This window comes from Struthio camelus, chromosome 12 (assembly GCF_040807025.1).
Source record: "Struthio camelus isolate bStrCam1 chromosome 12, bStrCam1.hap1, whole genome shotgun sequence".
Taxonomy (NCBI): Eukaryota; Metazoa; Chordata; class Aves; order Struthioniformes; family Struthionidae; genus Struthio; species Struthio camelus.
The window spans coordinates 16,514,494-16,541,979 of NC_090953.1; the positions used below are offsets into that span (position 1 = coordinate 16,514,494).

The 27,486-nt window shown below is 37.5% G+C and overlaps 1 protein-coding gene and 1 long non-coding RNA gene across 9 annotated transcripts in view; both read right to left on the bottom strand.

Annotated features, from left to right (window-relative positions):
- Positions 1 to 33: 33 nt before the first annotated feature.
- Positions 34 to 21,924, bottom strand: LOC138068853 (uncharacterized). Its single transcript, XR_011143665.1, has 5 exons — positions 21,221 to 21,924; positions 19,493 to 19,627; positions 10,588 to 10,621; positions 5,849 to 5,944; positions 34 to 3,821 (listed from the first exon to the last, which is right to left on the bottom strand). It is a non-coding gene; the product is annotated as an uncharacterized lncRNA (long non-coding RNA).
- Positions 21,925 to 23,461: 1,537 nt separating this feature from the next.
- ZNF280D (zinc finger protein 280D) overlaps positions 23,462 to 27,486 on the bottom strand; it is a 56,250-nt gene continuing 52,225 nt past the window's right edge. For all 8 annotated transcript variants that reach the window (XR_011143673.1, XR_011143671.1, XM_068958135.1 and 5 more), the window contains one exon: positions 23,462 to 27,215. Coding sequence is in view for 6 of the 8 variants with exons in the window: in XM_068958135.1 (XP_068814236.1) it covers positions 26,576 to 27,215 (640 nt within the window). In the remaining 2 variants the exon portion in view is untranslated. The remainder of the gene's footprint in view (positions 27,216 to 27,486) is intronic.

Consider the following 27,486-nt stretch of genomic DNA (forward strand, 5'->3'; position numbering starts at 1 on the left):
ATTCACTTTACTTTCTAAATATTTCTCCTTTTTAAAATCGACATCAAAGGAACAATTCATTCCTACCTACTTGTTATGTAATGTGCCAGTTACCTGGAGGACTCTAAGTTTATATTTTTGGGGAGGAAGAAAGAGGAAAGACTTTTCTTAGGAATTTCACTATTTCAAAATATGATGCACAAAAAACCCCTCTGATTTTCTTTGCCTTCCAGCCAGCTTGCCAAGCAAATGCCTGCCTTATTTGGTTCCCAAGCTGGCTTAGCGAGTCACAGGAAAGCACCCTGTTGCTCTGCGCATGCCTGGGAAGTGAACAGCGCCCAGCTCAGCCCAGACCCCAGGTTTAGGAAGCGAGTCGCCCCTGCACAAGTCCTCTTCTGGATGCCTCAAGCTTCTCTCTTATAGGATGGAGTTAAGGGGCTTCACAGCAGCTTATTCCCAACAGTAAGCAGGAAAAAAACAAAACAGAAACAGCATTATTCCAATAATATTAAATTACATGTGATCTCAAATAGTCCCACATATCCAGCAATCTTAGATGCAAAAGATCCACTTTCCATGTCCTGGACTGAATCCGATAGTGAATTTGTGTGTGTCTCAAAAAGTTGTTGAATGGCACAAAATGGCATAAATCCTTCCCTGAACAGAATTCTTATTTTCTAACCAGTCCTAGTCAGTGCTAAATGACTGTTAAGGTAGTATATAGACTCTACTAGGCTATATTTAGTCTCAGAATTGAACCTAATTTGAACCTATAATTTAAGTTGATCTGAGTAAAAACAGGGGGGGGGGGAAAAACCAGACCTGTAACATTTCCTTTCCTAAATAAACTTGCTAAGAATTTATAATTCAGCAATAAATAGGCAGAGTTTACAAGGAAGGGATATTTTAAAAAAATTTACCTTATTCATGTCATACTGTAAAGGTAAATCCCTTGTCATGAACTCATCATGATATATGGTAGAAACATTAAAAAAAACAAGAAGAAAAATACCAATATACAAAAAAATACCCAACTGCACATCTTTGGTCATCTCTAGCTACAGCCAAATGACGTTTCCTGTGAATTGTTTTCTATGCTATATAAGTTTCACTTAAAGTTTTGAATCCTTTCTAGTTGGTAATATTCTAAGTGTAGTTAGTTGCAATAATTAAGATCCTTAAACAAAGTCATGAAATAACATAACATTCGTGATGCTTTCAAAAAAATGTATCAAAGCTTTTTTGTAGGCGTCTTTCAGGTAGTATTTGTTGTTGTTGATACCCTGGAAACAGTGACATTTTTAAAATAGGTCAAGTAAGTTTTAACCTTAATAAAAATTAAAGAATTAACATATTTATAATATACCATAACATTGTTACAGTGAAACAGTTGAGCCTCATACCCTCTTCAAGATCAACACAAGTGGATAAAATTATGAGGACGATATAGAGCTGTGGGAAGATTTGATTCCATTCACATGCGAGTCACCTGGAGCATGTGTTTTGCCCAGAGAGCAAGGGCCACACTGTACAAGCACTGATTTACCAAAGGACAGAAAGGCAAAATGAGCTTTTGCCCCTATTTGCATCAGGCCGTGTCCAGTCCTGGGGGATGATCTCAGCCCAGTAAGGGTTACTTCCCTTGATATAAGCCAGAATTTGAAATTGTGCATTCATAACATAATGATATTTGCAAATACCATGCTCATCCCTACAGTTGTGCATGATGACCAGGTCCCAGGTTTCATAACAATCACTTTTCTAACAATAACATACCATGCCTTCACAGGCACTTTGCATTCACAGATCTCAAAGCAGAAGGCAACACTAATTGTAGCTGTCCAAATTCAGTACTGCTTACATCTGCCTGAAGATAACAAAAGGAAATACATAAAGTAAAAGGATATTTTTTTCCACAGAGTTTATTTTTAAAGGATGAGTTTTGAAGCTCGGGCTTACGAGATGCTAAAATGTCTTCTAAACCTTGGTTCATTTTAATAGTTTGCTGTCCTCTGATCTTCCTTTACCTTTAAAATATCAAAAATATCCTGCTTTCCTGGACAACTTCCAGGAAACGACTCAAGGTTTCTATAACTTGAGCTTCACATTCACGAATCCGTCAAGGCTACTGAATATTTATCAGATTTTTGGGGAGTCCTTTTTTGGCTGAAAAATTTGCATTTAAATAAACAATAACAAAAGAGAGAGCTGAACACAGTCTTCTAGAATTCCCTTTCTCTTGCATTACCTCTTTCAACTTTTGTACCATCATTGCAGCCACTGTCTACCAAATCTTCCCAGGCAGACAGAGCATATGTTGCTGCTGTAAAAACCAAGAAGCTGTTTAGGAACAATAATGTCATGTGATTACATGAGTTTACAACATGCATATTGTTATTATACTTGTTGCTTTTTTATTACTATTATAAAAAAGCCTAACATTTATCATTTGCTTAGTCTTTCATTAAAAGTGACATTGAATTTGCTGTTTATTACTTTTTTGGTAATTCAATTTCTTTTCCTCTTCCATGAAAACATTCTACCAGAAAATGTGAATTTATCCTTAATTCATTTAAAATTAGTATTTGTCAACATAATCTTCTGCTATCCTCTCCTTAGGCCATTGCCACTGCTCACACCAGACAGTCTTCCGGCACCATTTTCCCCTTTTGGTGCAAATACTACCAGCGAGGACCTTGTGGCTTCTGCCACCCTCCTTGGTGCTGACAGAGACTCGAGCTGCTTCTCTGCAGGACTGGGTCTGCAGGAGGAAAAGTTTGTTGTGGAGCTTCTGCACATGAGTTCCTGCAAGTAGCAAGCACAGAAGTAATACTACGATCTCCTCTCTCCCTCCTCTTCGCAAACCCCGCTGGCACACTCGCAATACCTCACACGCTGCTAGCGGGACAGCTGATCACCTCCAAAGACCAGGGAAATGAAGGCTGGTTTGCTGCTAACAAAAAAAGGCTGCTGAGGACACAAGCAGCTGTGAGGAAAAGCTCTGTGAATTGGGTTAAATATATTGCTAGCCTCCATCCCCACTCGGTAATACAGAGAAAGGGAAGAACAATCACACTGAAGGAAAAAATAAATATGTATGTGCTTTGTTTTTAAGCAGCTGCCACAGACAATATTTTGAGAAGTCCATAAAGGGAAAGGAGAGAGTTTCAGTAAAAAGGGACATTGGAGTGTTGTGCACTTTGCCCATACCCACCTGGGAGGACTGGGTTTGCAGCGCTGCCAAAGTCAAGCCTCTCAACAAGCTGGCCAACCCACTGAGTGCTAGTAGGACAGAAGAAAGCACGAGAGAAGGAAATGCATGGCCTAAAGGAACAGCAGTCTCATAGGGAGAGAGAAAAAAAAATTAGGCAAGGTGCTAGAGGGAGCCAAACTTTACACATCTCAGAAAACACAGAGTAAACCTCCCCCCTCAGCCACAATTTTGCTCCTAGGATCTTATGAATGAGGTTTGTAAGGCCTGCAGCACTCTAGATTCTGGGGTTTGGCTAAATCTCTGTTTAAATAATAGGAGTCTCAGGGCCTGTATCTGTAGGGATGGGATCCTCACCACTACCAGCCATCCCTTGAGTTCACTGCAGCTACACTCAGTATACACACAAATATAATCCCTAGGAATAATACCTGCTGCTCAGCTTCAAACGTCCTGGATCTAAAACCTTACCAATACACTTCTCCACCGCGAGTCCCGAGGGCCTGCTCGTTTTTCTGTGCAAGGCTGCAGCACTGGGGTTGCTGGCGGCAGGGAGCAGCCTCGGGAGCCTCGTTGCTGGTCCTGGACTTCTCCTTCCTCCTTCCCTCGCCCAGGCTTTCCCGGAGTGGCTCTGGGAGAACAGAACCACCTCTGCTAAACGATCTGCTAACCTCAGAGGAGGACAACTGAGCTCGTCCTCCTCTCCCTAGCACTTCCCCAGCTAGGCAAAGAAGCAAGAGAGCGTGAGCCCAGGTCCTCTTCCCTCGCCGCTCCACGGGGCGGCGGGCAACGCATGGGGATCCCTGCGCCGGGGAAAGGGCAGCACCAGGGGAAGAATCAGAGGCCTGTGGAAATGCGATACTTCACACTTGTAAATGTATCTATTACACATCAGGTTTCAAGGGCAGGCTTTCCATTCATAAGGGCTTTTATTTTTTTGGTGATGTTGCTCATGTGGTCAGCCCAGAGGGTCAAGGACAGGGCAGCAATAACTTAAAACATCCTAGCTGGGGGGACAGGATGCAGCAACTAGAAATTCTCACCCCTTGCAGGAGGTTTGTTGGTCATTACACTGTTTCCACTAACATAAGCTGCAGCTGCTGAACTGCATTACAATAATATTAAACACTTTTCTAACACTGCTGTTCCATGCTAGCAATTGCTGTAGTTACAGCAAAACCTCCACTGAGAAAGGCTGTCTCTACTCAACTCCCAAGTGGGCACTGTGAGAAAGTTCAGTAGCCTCTGGGCTATCACACCGCATACATGCTGGTGGTGAGTGCTTAATTCTGAGAATTTTCCCTTTATACGTTTACTAGAACTAATCGGTATCATTCTAAACTAACAGCAATTTCCTGTCTTGAGGAAAAAGTGTCTTCTCATTCCAAATCCGCTTTAATGATCACGCTTTCCTCGTTCCACTGAGATTGTTCAGAGGGAAGAGACTAATCTATTTAGCTTCAAGGAGTGTTTCTCTCTGACACGTGCTCTCCTAATAGACCATTTATCAGGATGAAGGGCACTCCCCAGGGAGTGCAGACAGCAGGACAGGCCTAGCCTGAGTGACAGTCTGTCCAGTAGAGATTGACTTTAATGAAGCACAGAATAAACAGGAAGATTAAGAGAGTGCAAAAAAATCAGTGACAAGTTTTCAGTTCACTTGAGCAGCTTACCGCGCAGCACAGATCTGTTTGTTGAGTTACAAATGCTATGCATCTGTCCGGCTGCTAATGATCACCTACAACACACAGGAATTCTGCAGACGTTACAAGAGAAACCTTTCCCTTTGATTCTTACCCCTGAAAGGCCACATGACCATCACTATGTACTTGCTTTAATTCCAGCAACAGAAATGCAGAATTGTAGGCTGGAAGGGACCTCTGGAGGTCATCTGGTCTGACCCTCTGCTCAAAGCTGGGCCAGCTTCCAGCATGCATTTCAGACGTTTGGGATTTTATGTTTAAATAATTCCTTTTCAGATGACAGCCTTTTGTGGGTGAGAAGCAAACTATTTATATTCACCCTGAAGTTTCTTTCTCTGCAGCAGAAATCTGGTAGCAGTATGCATACATCATCTGGGATTCGTCTTACCAAAGTTCAGACCACTGTATTGTTAACATCTCTAACTGAGTGTGTCTGAGGTCCTGTTGCTGCCAATGGTATGCCTCCAGTTTTAAGTGGGCACTGATGCTGTGAGCATTTCTCTTCCCTGGCTATTAAGGGAAAAGGTTTAACTTAGATGCAGATACCTTTGGATAGATGACTTCCACACACCAACTTCAGGCACTTAGTTGCTTCTGAGGCCTAACTAAGTATTATTCTTTGTTGTGATAAGTGTGATTCTTTTCCCCAGACATCTCTCCAGCACTCTCATATTACTTCTTTTCCTGTATTCTGATAAACATCAATTGGCATTTCCCGCACAGAACATCAAATTATTAAACTGAGGCTGAGACTGAGGCCATGAACGAAGAAAAGTTTATCACCTAGTGATAACCAACTGACTATGTGGAAAGGAACCCTATTACTACCATGCCTCAGAGCTTGAAAAATCTGATACTGTTTATGCATCTATCACCAAAAAGTAAGACTCACATTAAATCTTCTTGTCTCTCAATGACCTGTTGAATTAAAATATATACTTCTAGAAAAGCATACCTCTTGCTGCAGATGCAAGCGTTTGAGAGAACAGAGAACCCTGGGGGGAGAGATGATTCCCAGGGAGGAAGTCAGTGGCGGTTTTAGCTCCATTTCCTAGAACGGAAGAATTAAGTCAGTGTTAACTACTTTCAAACAGTTGTGTACAATGCAGGTCAGGCAAACATTTTACCAATATAAAACCCAACAGAACTTTCCAAACAGAACAACAATTACAGCATGCGCTCTTGTTGTAAAATTGCAGGAGCGCTTGAAGCTTTTGACATAAGGTAGCTACATACTGTTAACTTCATAGATGCTATTTTAGAATTCACAGTCTATTTTTCCTCCCTGTAAAATCTGTGCTTTGTCTGAAGTTAGATGTGAAATAAGCAACACAAATGATGTAATCTTAGCTGTTTTAGGATCCCAGTCTGCCTGTGTGGAATTATATCTTGTCAGCAGATGATGGCGCCAGAATTCAAGCTGAAAGCGTCCACTCATATTTACTCGATAACTGGCCTTGCTTTGAACAAGTGCATACAAACAAATCCACTGAAATTTAGCTAATTTAAGAGGTATAAAAAGAGGCATAAATTAAGCAAAGGTTGGAATATGCTTTTTAAAATAAACTGTCACCTTTCCCCCACCCCTTCCTCCATGTCTCAGGCTTCAGTCCTTAACCATTAAACAAAAATTTTTTGTGTGTGCAGCAAAATGAGACTTATTTTTGAGGGATACTATGGATAGGTATTCATATTACCAGAGTCATCACGCTTTCAATCACTGCTAATCTTGCGCTACGTACAGAAGCGGGGATTCTCTCAAAAACCTATGCTAACTGCAGGATCAGATGCATGATCAAGAATGTGAAGCTCAGGCAGACATCAACAGCAGGCTAGCTGTACTTTCAAATCCATAAATAATTAGGCTGTTAAAAATCAGAAATATGCTTTTTAAAAACTACTGCCCCTCAACAGATATTTTGATGAGCTTCTTCATCTTTGCCAATTTCTTTTGTTTAAATATTGTCAGTTTTGGCTAGCACTTAATAATTGTCTGTTATGTAAACATCCATTAATTAATTTATCAAAAATGCAGTCTGCTTTCATGGCTTCTCAAGTAAAACACTGTGTACAGATTTAAAATAACAACAGCAGTATATGTAATTTAAGATTAGATACCCTGATTAGCAATAGTATTTCTAGTGCAGATAACAGCTTAACCCAGAAAAGAGGAAGGTGTTAAATAATTCAACAGAAAGTATATCAAATGAACACTTATGTGGTTAAAGCTCTGTAAGGACTAAAGAATAGCAAATTCTTAACAGAAACTATGTTGCTTAATCTACAAAGAATGTTTTCCATTTACCATATGTTAGCAGAACCATCATTAAAACTGTAATTTGTTATTGGAAAGAGCTTCAAAAATATTATGCTGAGGCACCAGAATCATGTCCTGGAACCAATGGTTGGGTCAGCGTTTCGTTCATGGTAGTAAGTTCTGATATGCCTCAAGCAAGACAAAGAGGTCCATTAATTTTGAAAGGTCAAAATCCCAAATACCGTACTTGTTAAAAGTGTAATTAGTAGGTTGAATTCTACAGTCTAGAATAATGCTAGTTGCTAGACAATTTTTAAACAGGCATTATTTTGGTCAGAACGCACTAATATTTTCACAAAGATATTTAAAACTAAAAATACCACTCCAAAACCCTAAACATGGGATATAAAGAGTAAAACGTTTTTGACACCTAACAGATTCATGCTGCTATTGCCAAAATGTCTGCATTGAAATTTGAAGACTTAAACTGTATCTTCTATGTTTAGAAATCACTGTAAAACCAATTTTGTATAAGCCACCCATTTATTAGTTCTAGCTCATTCATTTACTGGTAGGACTGTCATTTTGTGACAGACAGTAATGAAGGTATTAGTAGCTGTTTTACCCTTCTTTGTACATCTTATATACATTTAAAGCACATTTTGACATGTTGTAACAAGACAACATATTCTTTATGCTTGATGCACAGGTAACATCTTTGTACTAGCCTGCTTTTGTACTATCTGTTAAATGACAGCAAACATTTTTATGATTAGATACTGGTCATTCTTTTCCTCTTGCTTTTAAGGTATGACACAAAAAGGCTTTCTAAGACATGTCATAAAAATTTCCTAATTAAATATGCAAATATGATAGGTCTGTGGAGTTTCACACTATCCAAAATAAAACCAGACTCAAAATGTACTTTCATTCTTTAAACAAATTATGTTGTAGGAAGTTTTTGGTAACACAACTTATCAGTACTGTTCAACAAGAAATCTTTTTCCTATCTGACTGCCACTTATCTCTGTGTATTTTGAATATTAAGCCCTGCTTAAATGGTTGGAAAAGGCCTTGTAAATTAAAACATTGGAACGGATATTAAGGAATTACTTTGTTTTTATATCTGCTAAAAGTACTATTCAGTTTCTGCTTCATCTGATTTTCTTTGAGGATGAATTTTAGAAAGAGGCTTATTCTTCATGATTTTACTTTTTAATCCATTAAAGTCCTTCCTTTCTCCAACCTCCCAGTACAAACTTTTATAGGATTTTTTTCTTAGGTAGGTATAGCAAGTATCAACTATCTCGGTTGGGCTAAATCTAGGTTGGACTTCTACATGCAGCTGTAGTGGAACTAAACAATAACAAGAAGGGTTGGAGCTAAAAGGCTGAAGCTGCACCGTTAAAATAGTAGGATGTTATTTCTAGTTCCCTAGGTAGCTAAAATCAAAAGGGTCAGGGCAGACTAGAACTGATTTTGGTCAAAAGGAATATTTTATATCTTTTCTCTTTCAGCTAAGCAGGCAACGCTGTTAGTATTGGAAGAGTATTTGTAGAGAGGTAGCTAACACTGACTCATTTGGATTAAGTTATTCTTTTGCTCCCTGCTTACTGAGGAAGGGAATTAAATAAAATACATACAAGCCCGACTTCCTACAAAAATTTAATTTGACTAACAATGTAGCATGCATCTTCTGCAGATTAGATTCTTAATGACCACATCTCTGCTAATCTCATACAGTTAATTTGTGAGCTATGTCTATCCTGTGATTCCTGTTAGCAACACAGTGCAGTGGAGACACCCCAACACAGCTACAGATGGGCTGAGTGGGGTATTGCTAGGAGTATAGTTGTGCAAGCAGAAAACTTAGTATAGCTTTAACAGCTTCCTCTTCGGGCTCGGTCTCAGACTGGTCAGCCGCCCTGCCTCAGCTTTACCCAACCACTGTACCCATGCCATCTTTGGTTAACTCAGGTGCAAGTATGAGGCTGGCACCACGGACTGACCGCACTGCAGCCATACCAAGGCAGGCGGGACTGATTCAATAGGAATCTCAATCAAACATGAGGTTTAGAAGCACCTCCCGTTCCTGCTATCACATTTACAGAGGGAGGCTCTTGGAAATGAATAAACCTTGAAGCAGTATCATGCAGTCCCATATAAGATACGGCTAATTCCTCCCAGGAAAAAAATCAGCAAAGCCACGATTCTACCTAACACAAATAGTAAGAGAGTGGGAAGGTGAAGGGAGGAGAGGGGGTGGTTCTATGACTGGCAGTAAAACATCCAGAAGTATAAACAGAATGAGTTTCTTCTCTTCTTGAGCATTGTTCATTTATGAGGGGAGAATGAAGATGAAAACAGAAGGACAAGGTTCAAAAGGCCCCACCTTCCCGGCCACATAATACAATTTTTCTTCCGTTTTAAAGGAAGGCATGGAGATAATAGTACTGCATTTTTCTTTGGCCACTTCATATTCAAGAGAAGAACTGCATGCTTTATTCTTCTGGGATAAACGTGTGTGCGTGTATCTGTGTGTTTTAGTAATTTATATAAAAGTTAATCCAGGGGTGTGACGAGAAATGCACATTACATTTAAATGAGCAGAGGGAATAACAAAGAAAACAGATGAGTCCCATTACAGGTGTCTGTGAGGAAGGGAATATGGATGTGAAGCTCCAATTCGAGAATTTTAACAGCTGTCAGCATTAAAATACCCAAGTGGGAATTAGAAGAGTACAAATCTTGCGGGTTACTGATGTTCAGCCTGCGCATCCATAGAGGGTTGAAATTAATGGAGCTAGGTTTAAACTCAGCCAATGCGTTAAAGATAATTTTATGTTCTGGTGAATGTCGTCTTCATCATACCAAATGAGTTTCTGTCTTTTCCTGAGAAATATCTCTTTTGTAGACGCTGAGTAAGACGTAGTATTTTAAAATTTCCTGAATGTACAGAACAACATATGCAACCAGAAGACTAAAAGAACAGACTTACAGTCTTACACTGTTAAATGCAGTACAAGCTAGATTTACATTAAAAGCTATCTGAAGAAGCTTGGCAGCTTGTTCTGGACTTGCTTTTAGTCACAATGCTAGGACAGTCAGCTAGGTTCAACAGTAAAGTAGGTAACATCAAAGTTCAATCAACTCTTCTGTTCATCACAAAAAAATGGGAGACCCTCTTTTAGAATCTGTTGTGTGCTTTGTGTATAGAAATTCTCCCCGCTACTGTGAAACATCAGCCTTTCCACTACGATGATTAGGAAAAAAACAGTGGCATTTACAGTAGAGGGGCTCAGAGAGGCTCTCCTCCTTCACTGGCCACCCTGGCTACTAAAGAGGTGAAAGGGAGGGTGCAGAAGAGAGCTGAGCGCACACAGTTCCAGCTACAAGGCACTCAAGAATGAGAAAGTGTAGAATAAGTTCTCTCTCACCTTAGTAACTCTTCTTCTGAATCCAGTCTTCTACCTTTGAGAAACACACACAACTACTTCAGGTCAATAAAGTTACAAAATTAAGCAAAACATGCTCTACAGAAATAGTATAAAACACCAATCATATATGCATGTGTTACTTGTCTGTCTCAGGCTCCCCCTATAGTATAGGGACATTACAGTATAGTGTAATATATAGTTCCCTTTCGATTGGCCTAAGGGTTTGGATCTCAAATAATTGTGTTCACATAACCAGTCTTTACTTTAAGGCTAAGCTTAAGGTGAGCAGCGTCTTTTTCGTTCCCTCTCATGCCCGCAAAAGAAGGGCAAGATTGATATCAAGAATCCTTAAGTCCATACCTGGGCATCAGCAGGTATATAAAAATATGAAAACTACCACAAATCCCAAAGGCACAGCAGCCTATCACAACCTTGTTTATTGTCTATATACAATTTTATCCTACAACAGATTTTAATCCCAGCACAATAAACATGAGCAGTTCTACTGCCTTCCACAATATCCAGTGTTCTCACAGTACCATTCTTCCACACTGCTATTGCACAAAGAAAAGATCAAATACTGGAAATATTAACAAAATAGAAGAAATTAAAAATAAAAAAGCAACAGAAGCCCATAACACAGAGCTGTAGCTGATTTAATATGTTCCATGAACAGCTGTAATACACAAAAATAACGATGGGCAGAGATGCTTACAAAGCGGTGATTAAACAACACTGTGGATTACCTATTCCAAGTCAGAAGGTACTGTAGGCTTACGGAAGAGCCCATAAACAACCAATCAACCCTTCTCTATTTTCAGTCTACTTGCACAAGACAAAACCCCTTAACTACCAGAATCCATTATAACTCTAAGAATGAGTACAAGATACTTACTGTCACCCTAGACCTTCTCTTGATGGGGAGTATCAATGGTATTTTAAAATCAGGAATCCATAAAGTATGCAAAGTAATGGTTCAGGCTACTTTATTGCAGAACCCTTTAGGTCCTTACAAATCATGTTGCACTTCCTCTAGAAGCTCTTCAGAGAAACCAGATTTATCTTATTACAAAAAAAAAAAATTTCCATAGAGAGGCACAATATTCCCTTTTAAAGATTCCAGTATAAATGGAGACACAGTAACTTGTTTTGTTAAATCAGATATTACATCTTGATCTGCCAAAATGATTACTCTGAGGGTGGAAAAGGCTGTCTTTTCTTCACACACAAGAGCTCTTTAACATCCCACAGCTATAGGCAAATAGCTGCAAGGCTTTCTGCAGTATCCAGCACTACACTCAAAATTCGAAACGAAAATAAAACTACAGGATCCAAACTACAACATTGGGATCTGGATTTTAAGATTCAGGGATGCTTGGACAAGCATGCTTGTTCAACATGCTTCAATGTTTAGATCCTTATTTAGATTTGATTGCTGAAGCTTCTACACATACTAGATAGAAACTCTAGGTTTGAACTATCTGCTCTTCTCTCTGCATCTTGGTGTTAACAGAAAAGTAGATGAAAATTTTTCTTTCTAGTCACCTGGTAGAAATTGATTCTGATATTCTGCTCTTCTTCCATACTTTCATCTATCCAGGTAATACCGATCGGTAGAACAAGGAATTACAGATCCCTAGAAGAAGTTCGGCTTATTTGTAGTTTTACAAACCATTAGAATACTAACTTCACAGCTTCACTATTATTTACTTGTTCTTAAAAAGAAAACTGACAGAAAAAAAAAAATCAGAATAAAATTTTTTTTTTAAAACAGAAGAAAACTGCTTGTGAGAGATCAGAGAAAGAGCAGCATCTTCCATGTTAATGGTGGGAAACTACAGCTCTCTGCTGGTAAAGCCAAGTCTGTAAATTGTTAATTTGAAGGTTATTCATGCCAACTAGAAGTACAAGGACATTTTCAATCATTTGAGGTGCATGGGATGTCCAAAACACATAACCAGAAATATTTAAGTTAAGAGACTGGGTATTTATGCTAGGATAACTTGCACATCCAATTTGCACAGCCCCATGAAAACTATTCTACGTTTAAAAACAAAACTATTTTATATTTAAAAACAGAAATATCAGCATCATAAAACTGTATTTAAAGATCAATATATTTAAAACATAATAGAACTTTATAGTGAAAAACATGTCCTTCCAGTTATCAGTCATCTAGGTAAACAAGAAAGGATTGGGTCCAAGACCTGCAAAAACTTCCTGTCGCACTCATGGAATAGCTGGTGATGAGCAGAATCCTTTAAAATAGGAAATAGCAGTTAAATACTTTTCATCAGGCACACAATTTATATCTTTCAGTGTTAGCGTTGTTTGTGATTTAGGAATCAATTTGTAATAGTTCAACAAAGGTAATCTCTTTTCTTAGAGACTGCCTCCTTCTGCTATGAAATCTAAACTACTATTAGAATGCTTTTTAGCTTTTATAGTCACAAAGCTAACTATAAACCAACACAGTGGCATTTGTCTGAGCCTGCAGACAATCCAAAACCATACCTCTAGGAATTGTTAACCCTTGCTAGTAAATTTAAACTATTTTATTGCAGGCTGAGGAAAGCAAAAAAGGAAGCTGCTGGATTCTATTGAAGATCTAACATGAACAAAGCACCGCGCTCTGCTTTCGTAAATGAGTCGAACCTGTGTAGTGGTTGGAGCTCAGGGAGCATACACTCTCCTCAAACCTGCCTGAAGGTTATGCGAAACCTGGCTACATCTTGCAGCACTAACTCAGCAACTGCCATGGGGAAATTTGCCTGAGTACAGGCTGCAGGGTAAGGTTTGCAGTATGTACTTTCAGAATGCTGCTAGAGAAACAAGGCAGTTACGATCATATTTGAGAGAGAAAGGACACGACTGTAATTAGGGAATAAGCGTGCATTAGAGGCTTTTAAAATTTAATTTGGATGCCAAATTACATCTCAGTCCTCCTTTCTTAACAAATAACAAAAAAAAGCCTCTGACCTAAAATTAGCTCTTTTAAAACTGAGTACAGCAGCTATGATTCAGTCTTTATATTGTACTATCACTCTGAAGCACCATCCACTGAGGTCTTGTACCTGTCCTACAGATATGAGACACAATCCCAGCCCCAAAGAGCTTGCAATTTATATGTTATAAACTGTAATTATAGTACGTGTATAAACCAAAAACCCTCTTATAAGTGGCAAAATTCTGAAAAATCAAGATAATTACTACTCTAGCTCATCCTGATTTGTGAGGCTATTTTTAGAACAGTATAGGCTGATGTGCTCTGAGCTTTTTTATATTTGCATTAAGTCCTCTGTGATTCCTCCTCTGAAATGTGTGCATATGCTGAGTCCATGTGAGACGCTACCACTGGCGCTTGTCATAAGAATTAAATCCCTCTCAAGCTTGTTTACAGCTCAGTACTTGTCATACTGCTCCCCTGAGCTTCATGGCTGGTTGGTTTTTTTTCTCTCTCTCTCTGGCTCTGTGAAAGATTTAATTTCTTTTTTGTTTATGTGTGTACTTACACTTGCAGGTGCAGAAAAGAAAAAAAATTGCTGTACCCAGATGTTTTGAAGCTGCAGTAGCATACATACAGCTCAGATTAAGGAGAAAAAAATGCATCAGATAAAAACCAACCTTCTCACACAGCATTCTATGGAATATTTAATAAAACTATAATGTTTCATTGACAATAAGACTCTTGAAATCGTTTTTAGGAAGACAGGAATATTTTAAACAGTTGCTATTTCTACTTTTTTGCAGAGAACTTTTAAAAGCCTGAAAGTGGTCCAATTATTTCTATTTTCAATTTTGCTAAGTATCTTGCTGTTGTGGTTACAGACTCAGTCGTGAATACAGCTACTACATACCAAGCTGTCTTAGCTTATTTCTGAATTAGTTGAACCTTAGAGAGCTCAATCCAGATTTTCACACAACAGTTCAAAAAGTACATTGCATTATTTAAAAAAAAATTACCCTTTAGCTTCACTAATAATAGAAGTCATTGACTGGGTTGCCTCTAAAGGCTCTATTTCTGATATCTCAAATCAAATCTAGTTAAACATGTCTCCATTTCACAGCTGCAGCTGGTTAACTTGCAATTCATTTACCTCACTACATACTCTAACAGTCCATAAAAAGGGTGCAAAGATTAATGAGCCACGGTTTCATAGGCAACTACTCTATCTATCCATCTACATACACAGTAATGACTTGCCTGCTTCACCTTAACAGCATGCACAGAAAAGGAAAGGCTTCCTGCAAACAGCAGAATAGCTGCTGATTTCGTTTTTCAAGCTCAGCACATGAATTGGGAACCTTTCCTTAGATATGCATCTTCCTCGTCAAATCAGTTTATCAGCACAGTTAGGCACAGAATAAAATAGCTCTTTTCTTAATTTTCGTTGCTTAACTTTTGCCTTTTAACTTTTCCAGCAGCGCATAACCTGTAACACAGAACTTGCAGGTGATGGGAAGGGTAAGAATATAATCTTCCATAGCAGAACCCACTTGAATTTTAAAGGACACTACTGCGAAACCTAACTTGTTGAGTCTGCTTTTTTTCTTTTAGCAGTTCTCAGTTTCAGTAACATCTTCTTGAGCTTCTGCTGGGCATTGTACGGAACAGCCTGATAAGCAGTGCTGTGACATGACCTTTGTGGTCATGTGTGTTCTCCTACCCACAGGAACAAGTCAATATGGGGAAGACAGAATACATATACATATATATGTATATATAAAAATAAATATATATTCTTTTCAAACCTAAAGACAGATTTAATACATTTATATATTATATTTTATATAATATACATTATTATATGTATTTTATACATTATTTCCAAATCCAAAGACAGATTGTGTATATATATAAACACACAAAGTATTATTTTATATATAAGATATATACATACACAGTCTTTCTAAACTCACTGATTCTTCTGTCTCAGCATTACAAACTTTGCTGTGCACAGTTAAAATATATACAGTCAAAATGAGGGCCAAGCAGTAAAAATATGCTTGTGTAAAAGATGCAGGAGAGAAAGTCTGTTCGCTATGCTAGAAAAAAAACCATTAGGATAGTTAAACTGAAACAGCTTATTACCACATATCCAAAATACACGGTGTAGCACAAATACAAAGATAGTACTGACCTACCCTCTGTGACTAAATATGATCTGTGGCAAGCATGAAAGTTTCTATTCTGTACAAGTTCTTTTCATCAGATGAATGAACGATAGAGACACTAGTGGATAATATGGGTGAGGTGTACGAAGCACTTTTCACCTTCACAGAGCCAGATATGGCAGTGAAATGTATCTAGCTTAATGAATAAGAATTATTACCTGAGTTTGGACTGAGTGAACTTTGCCCATTACTGACCTTTACCTAATTGGTGCACATTATATTCAAGAAGATCTAAGATTACAGTCAGGTTAAACCTCTTTGTGCTGTGATGCTACCAATAACAGACAGTTTGGGCAGGCACAGCACAGAATCTAATGCTTCTTGATAGGGACTTCTACTCTTATTAATGGAGAGACTAAAAACAGAAGCATTTTGCCTGTATGTGTTTTATATTCCACTCACAGTAAAGTCCCCATTTGCTGCTGCTTCTTATTGATCTTTTATTGCAGTGAGGGTTCTTGACAATCCAATGACACTTTTAGTTTGCTGCTTTGTATTTTCCCTGGAGATACGGTTCAGCAGAATTCCTACCAGCCTTAATAATACCTATAAGGAACACAACATGGCTGTTATTGGACTGTGATAAAAGTTCAGGGTGGATATACATGACCCACTCTAATTAAGGATAAGCAAGAGATTGACTTTTAAAGCGATTTTTCAGGTTTTTCCCCCTAATTTATTTTATGGGGATAAAGGGTCACATACAAAATGATACACGACAGGATGTGATCAAGCAGCTACCAAAAAAGTGCAAGTGGACTGTAAGCTCTCTCAAACAATGTGCTTTATTTGTATGGAAAGAACAATGCATTAGTAAGGACTCCGTAAACACATCAAATAAAGAATACATTACTATACACTACATATGCTGTTAGAAAACAAGAGAGATTTTATTACTGCCAAAATACAAATGGCAATAAGGTCACAGCATACTAAAAGCTTCCAAGAGAACACTGCTGAACAGCAGTTCCCTAGTGCAGTTAAATCACTCAGTGCAAGCTCAGTCAGGAAGAAGAGGTCCACTTTCCTACAGTCTTCTTGTTTGTTTTCATTTTAGCAATGAGTAATCTTTCCTATATATAAAACTCTATAGATCAGCTGTACCAGGCCAGCTTCAGCTATGTGGAAGCGTACAACCCTGCTGACAGTTCTGAGGGGCATATCTGCCTTGGATGAGAACACTGCTTTCCAGAGCTCTCAGGGAGCCCGACTTCCTTAGTGCAAACCTTATTTCCCTCTGTTGGGCAGCTCACCTAGCCAGAAGCATGCTTTGATTAGCAAGATGTTCCAGTTCCAAGATAACGGCAATTTTATAACAATCTGTGTAGATAACCTGTGTTCAAGAGAGCATAATAAAGATTGTTGCTGAAATTTATCCACTTCTTAACATAATAAAAAATAAGAGTCCTTTTGTTCTTTATTACTTGGCTCATTATGTCAGGGAAAAATAAAACCAAGTTATTTTCAATATATTTGCACACAAGTGTGTGTGCGAGTGTGTGAAATTTATAACTTACCTGCATATTACAAGGTAAAATACATGAAACAAACTGATCTTTATAATTGCTAACACCTAAATATTGCTGTATTTTTACTGATTTCAGTAGGGATACTTGCAGAGTAAAGAGGCAATTCAGCTTCAATTAAGTGAGGCTGCATCATTAGTCCTAATTTTGTTTTATATCATATTTTATAGAACACAAAAAATGACGCAGCAGGTAGCCTAAATGTTATGCCTATCTTCAAAAAGGCAAGAAGGAGGACACAAAGAAATACAGGCCAGTCAGTATCATCCAAGACCTCAGAAAATTATGGAGCAAATCCTCATGGAAGCTATTTCAGAGCACATGAAGGACAAGAAGGTGACTAGGAACAGCCAGCATAAATTTACCAAGGTCAAACGTTGTCTAAGCAATCTAATTGTCTTCTATGATGAAGCAACTAGCTCAGAGGTGCACAGCAAAAGGGCAAGAGGGCAATGGTCATAAGTTGCAGCAAGAAATATTCCAATTCAACACATAGAAAATAAATTCACCATGAGAGCAGTTAGAGTGCTAAAACAGAGTTGAACAGAGACGCTATAGTCAGCACCACTGGAGATATTAAAAACTCAAATGCAAAAGGCAGTGAGAAATTTGATCTAACTTTGAAGTCAGCTCTGCTCGGAGCAGGATGTTGGATTAGATATGATCTCCACAAGTCACTTCTTGCATAAGTTTTTCTGACTCTAAAGAACCTCTGAGCCTGCTCAGAAGCATCCACAGGTTCCAAAAAAGAAAAGATGGGAAAAGGAGAAATACAGTTATTTCCTAAGATCATCTTTATTCTTCCTGTTAGGAGGAGCTAAAAACTCACATCAAAACGAATAATATAAAAATGGATAATAACAATTTCCATCCTCCTTTTAAAGGGATCAGATCTGCTAACTTCTGAAAACAAACAGGGATTTCTGAAAAGTCATTTACATTTATAGGATCTGTGCAGATTCACTTCCACGTTCCTAGTCACCCTTATCATCTGCAACGGAAGTAACAGTCTCCTTGATTCCCTTGCTTAAACTGTGTTCTCACCCTCTCCACGTGACTTGGAATAGGGAAAGAGAGGCAGAGTTAGACAGGCACTTCGCTTGATCCTTCTTCTTTCTTTGGGTAGCAACCATCCCTATTCTTGCTGTTCCCATTACTGACAGAAGATACTTGCAGCTTGACTCTCTAGGGCTCTATCAGTTCTGGCATTTCCTCTTCATAAAACAAGAGAGCCCAACACATCATTCTTAGGGCAGCAATACAAATTGTTGGCCAAACTACTAGAAAGTCTTAAGCCAGAATTACTGTATGACCCTGAGATTTAAAAAAAAAAAAAAGAGCCTCTCTGTAAAAGGCAAAACAAGAGGTTTACTTTTTTTTTTTTTTTTTAAATTTTTACTGAACTTACTTGTGTTGAAGCTCCAGGCTATTTTGGTCTTTTTAAGCTCCTAGGATGAGTTGCATTAGTGCCAATTTCAAGCTATTTTATGGCATAGGAAGAATTCGAGCATGATGAATCCTATGTATAAATATACAGAGCTCCAAATTTTGTTTTATGTTCTAATATATGTGTGTATAGATATACAAATGAACCACTAACATGGCAAGAATAAAAAAAATTTCAAAGCCAAAAGCCATTAATGTTTCCCATTACCTCCTCAGAAGCATGAAGGGGTTGTTTTATGATCAAGTATGGCTAATGTTAATAGGCTTGCGCAGGAGCTGTGCAATGCCACCATTCAGCTGCTTTCCCCATAGGATTCCTGGCAGATTTCTTTTGAATGATGAGATTTGCTGCCGTCTTTAGAAATATTACCTCAGTCACAATCAACCAGATGCAAATAAGCAACTCTCTAGGCAACTCTTTGGTTGAACAAGTGTATTAAGACCTTTTTCAACACTGTTTTTTTTATCTGAATACCACTATGTTCATTAAAATAGGAACTCTTAAGTAGTCTCACTGAAACATTTTCTAAGGAGGGATGCAATTTTACAGAAAGGCCTTGCAGGTACTCATATTCTAAAGTACTGTCTTGGTGCGAATAGTTTTATTAGGGGCTAATGGAGAATCTCCACTAAACTACACTCTTTCCTATTCCTTACATTAATGCCACTTTCCCCAGGGGTTTAAAGAATACATCTGTTTCAACCACACACGGTAACAGAGATGCAATTGTGAACGCAGGACAGGATTTCATGCTTACCTCCCTAGTCAATGCAGTGTAGGGAATGAAGTCCTCATCCGTCTTTCTGCTCATCACAGATTGCCCAGCATACTCTTGACACTAACCACATTCCATATAAAATCCTATCAAATGGTAGCCGTTGACTAGAGGAAGCTGCAGAGCAGGAAAAACAGAGAATAGTATAGATACAGGGGTGTTCGTAATCCCTCATGGTCAACAAAAATCTCCCTTAGCGTCTCAAATTCGACTTCCTCAATGTTACAAACAGGAGAGTACATTACGTAAGTCTTAAGTACAGTTCTTGCATTTGGTTGTATATACAAGTACACCCTTGTCCCCACATCTCTTTTACAGAAAAACAGTTAACAACGTGTGTAACAAAGTTAAAATGTTTGTTTATTATTTTAACAAACAGAATAGCTAACAGCCTCTTTAAAAATAGAACAAAAACTTTACTTGAGAAGAACAGGCATGCCACTATCTATTAGTCTTAGAGTTATAATGGAACTAGTTGGAATGAGGGAATATTTCAGATAAGGGTAAGGTAAAACAACTGAAACAAAAAAGAGTAGCCACTCACAAAAATGGCCACATGGGTATGGGCAAATAGCCTTTAGAGGATGAAAACAAACAGCTAGTTCAGAACTGTTTTGCTAGAGGTATGTTTGCAGACAGTTGTCTATAAAATAAACAATATAAACCTGACTGTAATAGGACTTGAGTATATACACAATGGGTATTCCGAAGTTAACATCACTAAACCAAACACATGGTTCCTTCTTCAAGCTCTTCCTCCTGAGAGATCATCAGCCTTTAAAATCGAAGCGTTAGTTAAGTGCAAGACCAAAAGGAAAATATTTGTGTGTGAAAAATTAAAATAAAGGGAGGAGAGCAAATTTTGCCATTTTAAGATATACAAAACAGCCTGGATGACACACTGTTAGAAACTTGTGCGAACTTAAATTCCAATCTGATTTGCCACTAGCTGCCTATGTGCTTTCCTACCTTGAATTTCTCCTTTTATCATATTTCTGGCTCTGAGTGTGAAGGGATGAAAGTAGGGTCTTAGAAGCTGCTAAACTAAGCTTGCAGCCTATATAATGATATAATGAAATTCTCTTTAAAGAGTCTTGACAGTTACCACAGGGGCACTTAGATATAAACACAGTGCATGCCACTGTGGCAAAGGCATGACACGAGCTCTCGTGTCAGTTCAGAATTAAAATTGTGTTTAAAGCGGGTCTTTTCTCTCCTTCATCAGGCACATGCATCAGCAAAAGCACTAAGATTGCCTGCTGAGGAGCAAGGTGAGAATGGATTTCTTTTATTGCACAGAAGCAGTTTACGATATTAAATAAAGGTATGTTCCACTTTAGGAAGTTTGTCTTACTACTTGAAATTGAATCAATATTAAGTTCCAAGGAGGTCTGTAAACAGTGTCAGTGCATTAAAGTTCTTGTAAAATGAATTTGAAGATCCTCAAGAAAAGCTGAATGATTACCAACCTTTAAACAGGACAACATAGCCTGCCTTGACACTTTGCTGCTATGGTACTTTTATTAGCCTGCTATCTCAAACAACAAAGATCACTGAACAGTTACAAGCTATACTTTAAACAATGCTTATCTTGAAGTGTTGTCAAGAGACTCTTCTGAAGAGCTGACAGAACTTCATTATTTAGCACAGATTAATAAAATGTCACTATTCAACACTAAGTCCCATCTTTATTGATATAAAATAGCATACATGCCACATATTAAGAGCTTCTCTTTGGTTCCACCAAAGATGATCACATGAGCACTTGTCTTCCCTAGGAGAACAGACCTTTCTGTGGTCTCAGGAGGGTATCCAGTCTATGTTACCTGGGAAAGGAAAGAGTGAAAAGTCACAGAAACAGAAAACAAGTTCTCCCAGCATGAATATGTTGCCTCAGGTTCCTTTTGGGAATTCTGTTCTGATATTGGCATCTAAAGCTCTATGCCCTTTTTCAGCTCCGTTAAAACTGTAGGCAGAATCTGCACAACGGCATTGGTCCCTCAAGCTATAAATTTGGCGGGGTGGGGGGGAGGAGCGGGTTTTATCAGATTAAGCTGTTCCTGCTATATAGCACGCTACTATTCACAAAAGTCTGAACTTTTGCTTCTCCTCTGTAGAAGCGTCTTTAGAAGTATCTTTTGCTTTCCATCTCCAGCTAACATTCTGAAAGTTGATATACACCAACAGCCAAGAGAAACAGATATGCCAAGATATAAAGGACTGCCATAGGGAGAAAGAAGTTGCCATCTAAATGACATCTAACAAATCTATTGCATTTCAGTAAATATCCTAGGAAAATTATACTATGTGCCATCAGCTTGCCAGCTCAAAAAGGAAGTGAGGTCTTTCCAAGTAGATTAAATGAGAAGACAGAATTCTCAACTTAATTGAGCTGAAGACCTGAGAAACTGCAACACAAAATTCAATTTTCACTTCTGATGGTGAACAGAAAGTTAATTCAAATACATACCATTAAAAGAAAAAATTAAAAATCCATATTCCGCTTCTTTAACAGCCTTAAAGAGAGGAAAGCAGGGACTTGACTTTATTGTGAGAATACTGTGACAAGATCATGAATGAAAAAGGTCACAAAAGGCTGTAACAAACAGACCTGCAGCTTACTTTCCTTTAGTCAAAGGAAAGGTAAAGCACATTAATTCTCAATTATACAACTTAACAGCAAAATATATTGGCCAAGGAATGAAAGTTACATTTATCAGTTTGAGATAGCTTTCCTTTATAAAGCTGCTATCACTATATGCTACCCTATACACCTAAATTTTTGAGAACTTCTCTTTTGAGTTAAATGCCCAACACAGAGTTTAGTAGGAAAAAAAAAAAAAGCATGTTTATATCAAATTCATAACACCACAATAAGTCTGTTAAGCAATACTACTATCCAAGAAGAAACTTAAAGAATGGAGAGTTCATTGCTAACAAGCTTATACTTCTTAATCATATAATTAGTTTTAACTGTCTGATAAGAGTCCATACATGTAATTTGAGCATTGTTTCCTTAATACGAAGTTAAATTTGACCAAACTAAAATGCAAGTATACACATTATATCACAATTATCCCTATGGTTGTCATAAAAACCTCAGTCTCCTAAAAAGTATTAGACTAGTAAGCACACCTCAAAAACAGCAAAGCACATTACTTTTCATCAGTAGATGCACTAGCTTTATGGCACCTTGCAGACACAGCAACTACAATCTCCTAGAGAATGAAATGTTTCACAGCTAAGCTTTTTTAATTTTTCTTTTTAATGTGATGCAATACAGAAAACAACAACTTAACATGGTTCATTCGAGTCAATAAAATAACCAAATACAAAATGTTAATCAAGTGTTTTAGAGCTAGAACAGTGATCCAAAACTCAAAGGAACACAGCATAGAACTTCCTGCAAAATGTCCGCAAACAAACATGAAATACCAGTCAATATAATTTTTTCCAGCTCTGAATTAATGGGAAAAAGTAAATATACAGTCAAAATTATGCCTAAAGTATAATGTTCAAAGGAGGTAACATGCTGGGCTTCATCACTTAAAATCGTCCTTCTGAATGACATTAACACTAAAGGTTATAATAGAAGCAAAAAACCACCCAAGTAATCATAAAACATACTTACCAATTTTTACTAGAGGCAATTTTAAGCATACATTAAAAAAAGGCAAAAAGAAGATGCAACTAGAGAAAAGGTCACGAGCCTCAAATATTAAGCACTAATGAAAACAAAACCCTCAGAGAACAATCAGGTATAAATTTGCCCTAAACAGAAATTCCTGAACAGTCTTTAACAAAACTCTACTGCCAGAGCCTACTGTCAGAGTCTTTGGTGGAATGTTCATATATCCAATAGTACATAGGAAGCAGGGTTTTTTGGTTTTTTTTTTTTTTTTTTTTTTTGCATACTTGCATGTAAATAACAATACTTACACCCACAAAAAAAACACTTTGAGATTTTTTATTTGTAGGTTTTGCAGAAGAACAAGTGTTACTCAGATTCCTAACTCTGACCTTCAGTGTGCAATGCCTGAATGCCTTCTCTCAGTAAAGCATGAAGGAACATGACTTAACGTCCACGGATCTCTTTTATCTCCATTTCCAGTAAGGGAAAAACAAAAACATGGACTTATTTATTATTGTTCTGCTTGCTCTAGGTTTTGGTTAAAAAGGCAATCTTTATAATACATCACCTTACAATTAGAACTCGGTATTTGCTATGATTCAATCTGTTCCCCCCCCTCCCCCCCCGTTTATTTATCCATTCTACCAAGGAAAACATGAATCTTCAGTAGTTTCTTTTCCAAAGTTTCTTTCCTAAACTGCACAAAGCAAACTGAGAAGTTTGCTGTACTTGAGGAATGGCCAAGTGACAGTATACTGCCTGGCCATAAGTTATTCATTACAACAATTTTCCATTAAATGCAAATAATGGAGATAACATTAGGCATGTGCTATTTCCTTATAAACAGAAGTTACATAAACAACCCAAAATCATTATTCAAGCAAATACAGTAAATGTTTTGAGATGAAGGGGAACAGCGATTCCAATATGGATACCAAGAATTAACTTTAAGTTACTGTTTTTGGTAATGCAATGAAAATTTTAGGGAAAATGCTTTCCTAAGAACAAAAAGAGAGGTAGCACAGAACAAGAACTACTGAGGACTGGATGGAAAAAATCTACACGACTCAGAAATGAACAAAAACCTCAATTCCTTCCTCCTCCCAGAGGAAAGTTTCAAATTACATTCAACATAACATGATCTTCTGCAGTGCCTTCAGCCAAAAAAGCCAATTTAACTCTTCTCTAGGAAACTTCCTAAATCCATGATAGAGATTTTCTTCCTAATTACACAATCACCTAGTGTTTAGAGAGCAAATGAATTTTTAAAAAACTCATGGAATTTTTTCTGCTTCATAAAAATAACATAGCATTGTTTTCATGACACATTTTACTCACCAGCTCTCTTTTACCTCCTTCCTTGAAAGGGCTGCTATTGCAGACGTTAGCTATTTGGGCTTTTTACACCCAACATTACCTTTTGTATAAGGATTCTCTACATGAGTTGCAATAAGCTAAATATGCAATGCTTTACATATTAAATACCCGAGAATACATATATATTATTCCCAAATACAGAGGTTTTTCAGTCTGAGTTTACCTGCTAATTATAGCTCTCCAAGATCTGCCACTTTAAGAACTTCAAACAACACAAACGATAAAATTGAGAGCAATAAATTGTAATTTCTTTTGTATATCTTGTTCTTTAGAAATTGTAATGAAATCATTAACCTGAGGTATGATTATGCAAATATTTTCATTCTTCTTATTAAAAGGCTTCTAATAACCCTGTATGGCTGAAAATAAAGATGCAATTCATAGGCTCAAAAATAGAAGAGACATAAAAGGAACTTAACATTTATTACTTTCAAATCTTTTGATTTTTCAGTCATATATAATTCTTCAGAATCTGAAGCACAACTTTTGAGATGCTGAGATTCATATGGTCATTTAGAGGCTCCAACAATGAGCTGGATGGTCTCTAAACCTCGTAATGCTGTTCTTTATTAGACTCACTTAGCAGCTAAGCCTGGCTGACCTAGGAGGACAGAGCAGACTTCAGTTGCTTGCTGATGGCCCAGAAAAATATCTTCATAATCTAAAAAAAGTTAGCACATCTTATCACAACATATAGCTACAAAAATATGTTGTGCATAGGCACTTGCTCATTTAATTCTAAAAGCACAGAAGTCTCATATTCACATATTCTCATATTAAAATAAAACAGTTTTTGGAAACTGCTACTAAATCTTTTCAAAAAGTTGGGAAGACCATTCCCAAAGTTACAAGTTGAGCAATAAAATTATTCACAAAGACAAAATTTTGTTGCAAATATTTACTCAAAAAGTGATAATTTACAGCAGTGCTTTAACAGCTGTTCAAAACATTTAACATTCATTAAAAACAAAACTAAGTCAAAAGCACATTCTGATGTTTCAAATGGAGCAGCAAAGTCATAAGAGCAAGCTACTGTTAATCATAAGCATTTCTATATATCTAGCTGCTAACTATAAAGCAAAAAACCCCCAAAAATCCAGCAGCCATCTTTCTGTACATAATTTAGACTACAAAAAGTCCTGAAATTCAACTGTACAATTCTACTTTGTATGCCCTTGTGTGATTTTTGTAACAGTTAGCAAGTAGCAGCTGCAAAATGAGAGAGTGCATGCCAGTTGGTGTTTCCAGTTTGGTGGGTGGTTTTTTTCCCCCTCCTTTTTGTTTAAAACAGTTTTTACATTAAACCATACTTTGGCTTGACTTACTGACCATTCTCAAGGGTCTACCACTAAGAATAATTAAAACAATGGTAAAAGTCTAACAGCTACAGTACTTTCAGCAGTATGTCCTATTTTATACAACTATGTCTGGTATTTCTGCCCTGCTTGCACACGGAAAACCCCACAAATATATACTTTTATTGTAATAATTCCACTTTCACTGAAAGTTTATTAAGGTAAGCTTACAGCCTGGCAGGATTACACCTGTACAAAGGTGCATAGGTTCATATAATTCTGTTTACATGCTTTTACAGACAGGAATGTGACACCAAATCCAAATAAATTTTATGCTTATCCAAATTAACAGTAGACCAATAACCATTGTTACAAGTGTGCTCAATTTCAGCATCAGAACCGAATCCATGCTAAATTTTGCTGTTTACTGATACTCATGGAAGGATTTTTAGAAATCTCTTCTTGACTTACAAATCACCTTATTCCTGGCTAGTTAACTATGAAAATGAGAATTTAATCCTCCTTTCAAGTGCCAGTTGAGTAAGATATATCACATCCAAGAGACTGGAAGATAAATTTAACGTGTTACTCCTTGTAAATTTAGTCAATTCAGTTGTACATACACATATACACTATCTTCATACACAAAATTTCCCTGCGTCTTTTTTTGAATAATTAGCATCAATGAGCACACTCACCAGGAATGGCCTATGGTGTTCTTACCATTATCTATAATAAACTGAATAAAAAAATAACACAGTTTCAGCTTGCTTCATTTTCATCTGTCTTGTTTACAGCCGTTTCCATTCTGCTGGGACTGCTTTCTTTAGAAGTCTCATCTGTTTGTTCTGAGAGTAGTCCAGCTTTTTTTGATGATGGTGCAACCTTACCTTTCTGTAGAATTTCAGTAGCTTCATGCTCTAGTACCTCTGATGGAGTCAAAGGCTCCAAATGAATACTGCCTTGCTCACTAATATCTGAACTAACAGATTCAGGTTCATCTCTTTTTCTCAAGAACTGCTCAAAACTAACATCTTCACCCAACGTTAGTTTCAAGTCCCTTGCTTTCAGTGATGATAATGCAGTCTCATCCAAGCTACGTACTTTAGTCTGGTCATTCAAGACAACATTATCTGAACTTTGGCAAGTTTTCAACTCACTTTCATCATGAATACATTTTTGTTTCTCTTCTATTAATTGTTTGTTATTATCTGAATCACAACATGCTCCTTTCTCATCCAAGGCATTCCTAGAGCTGTTGCCATTGCTGTCAAGTTCCAAATTGGGAGCGTTTTCTGTATTCGATGATGAACTTTCTTCACTCTTTTCAACTGATACAACTTGGTTGATTTGATTTCTGTCGCATTCTTTCGTTTCCTCTGAAGAGTCATGTTCTTGTTTGCTGTAAAAAACAAAACAAGTTTTTTTTATAGCAGGTAAAATAAAGCAATACATAATTGTATACTGCAAAGTGATACTCAAACTGGTATTGTAAATTTTCCTTTTAATATTTCTCACAAACTTTCATAGCAAGATGGGCCGAATTAATTTCTAACAGGTAAGAAAAATGTAAAAGTTTGTATTTAACAGTCACTTAGTATTAACTCTTGCATTTCATCACCAAAAATGAATACCTTGAAGGTTAAATTGTTCCCTTTGTATGACATGTGCAG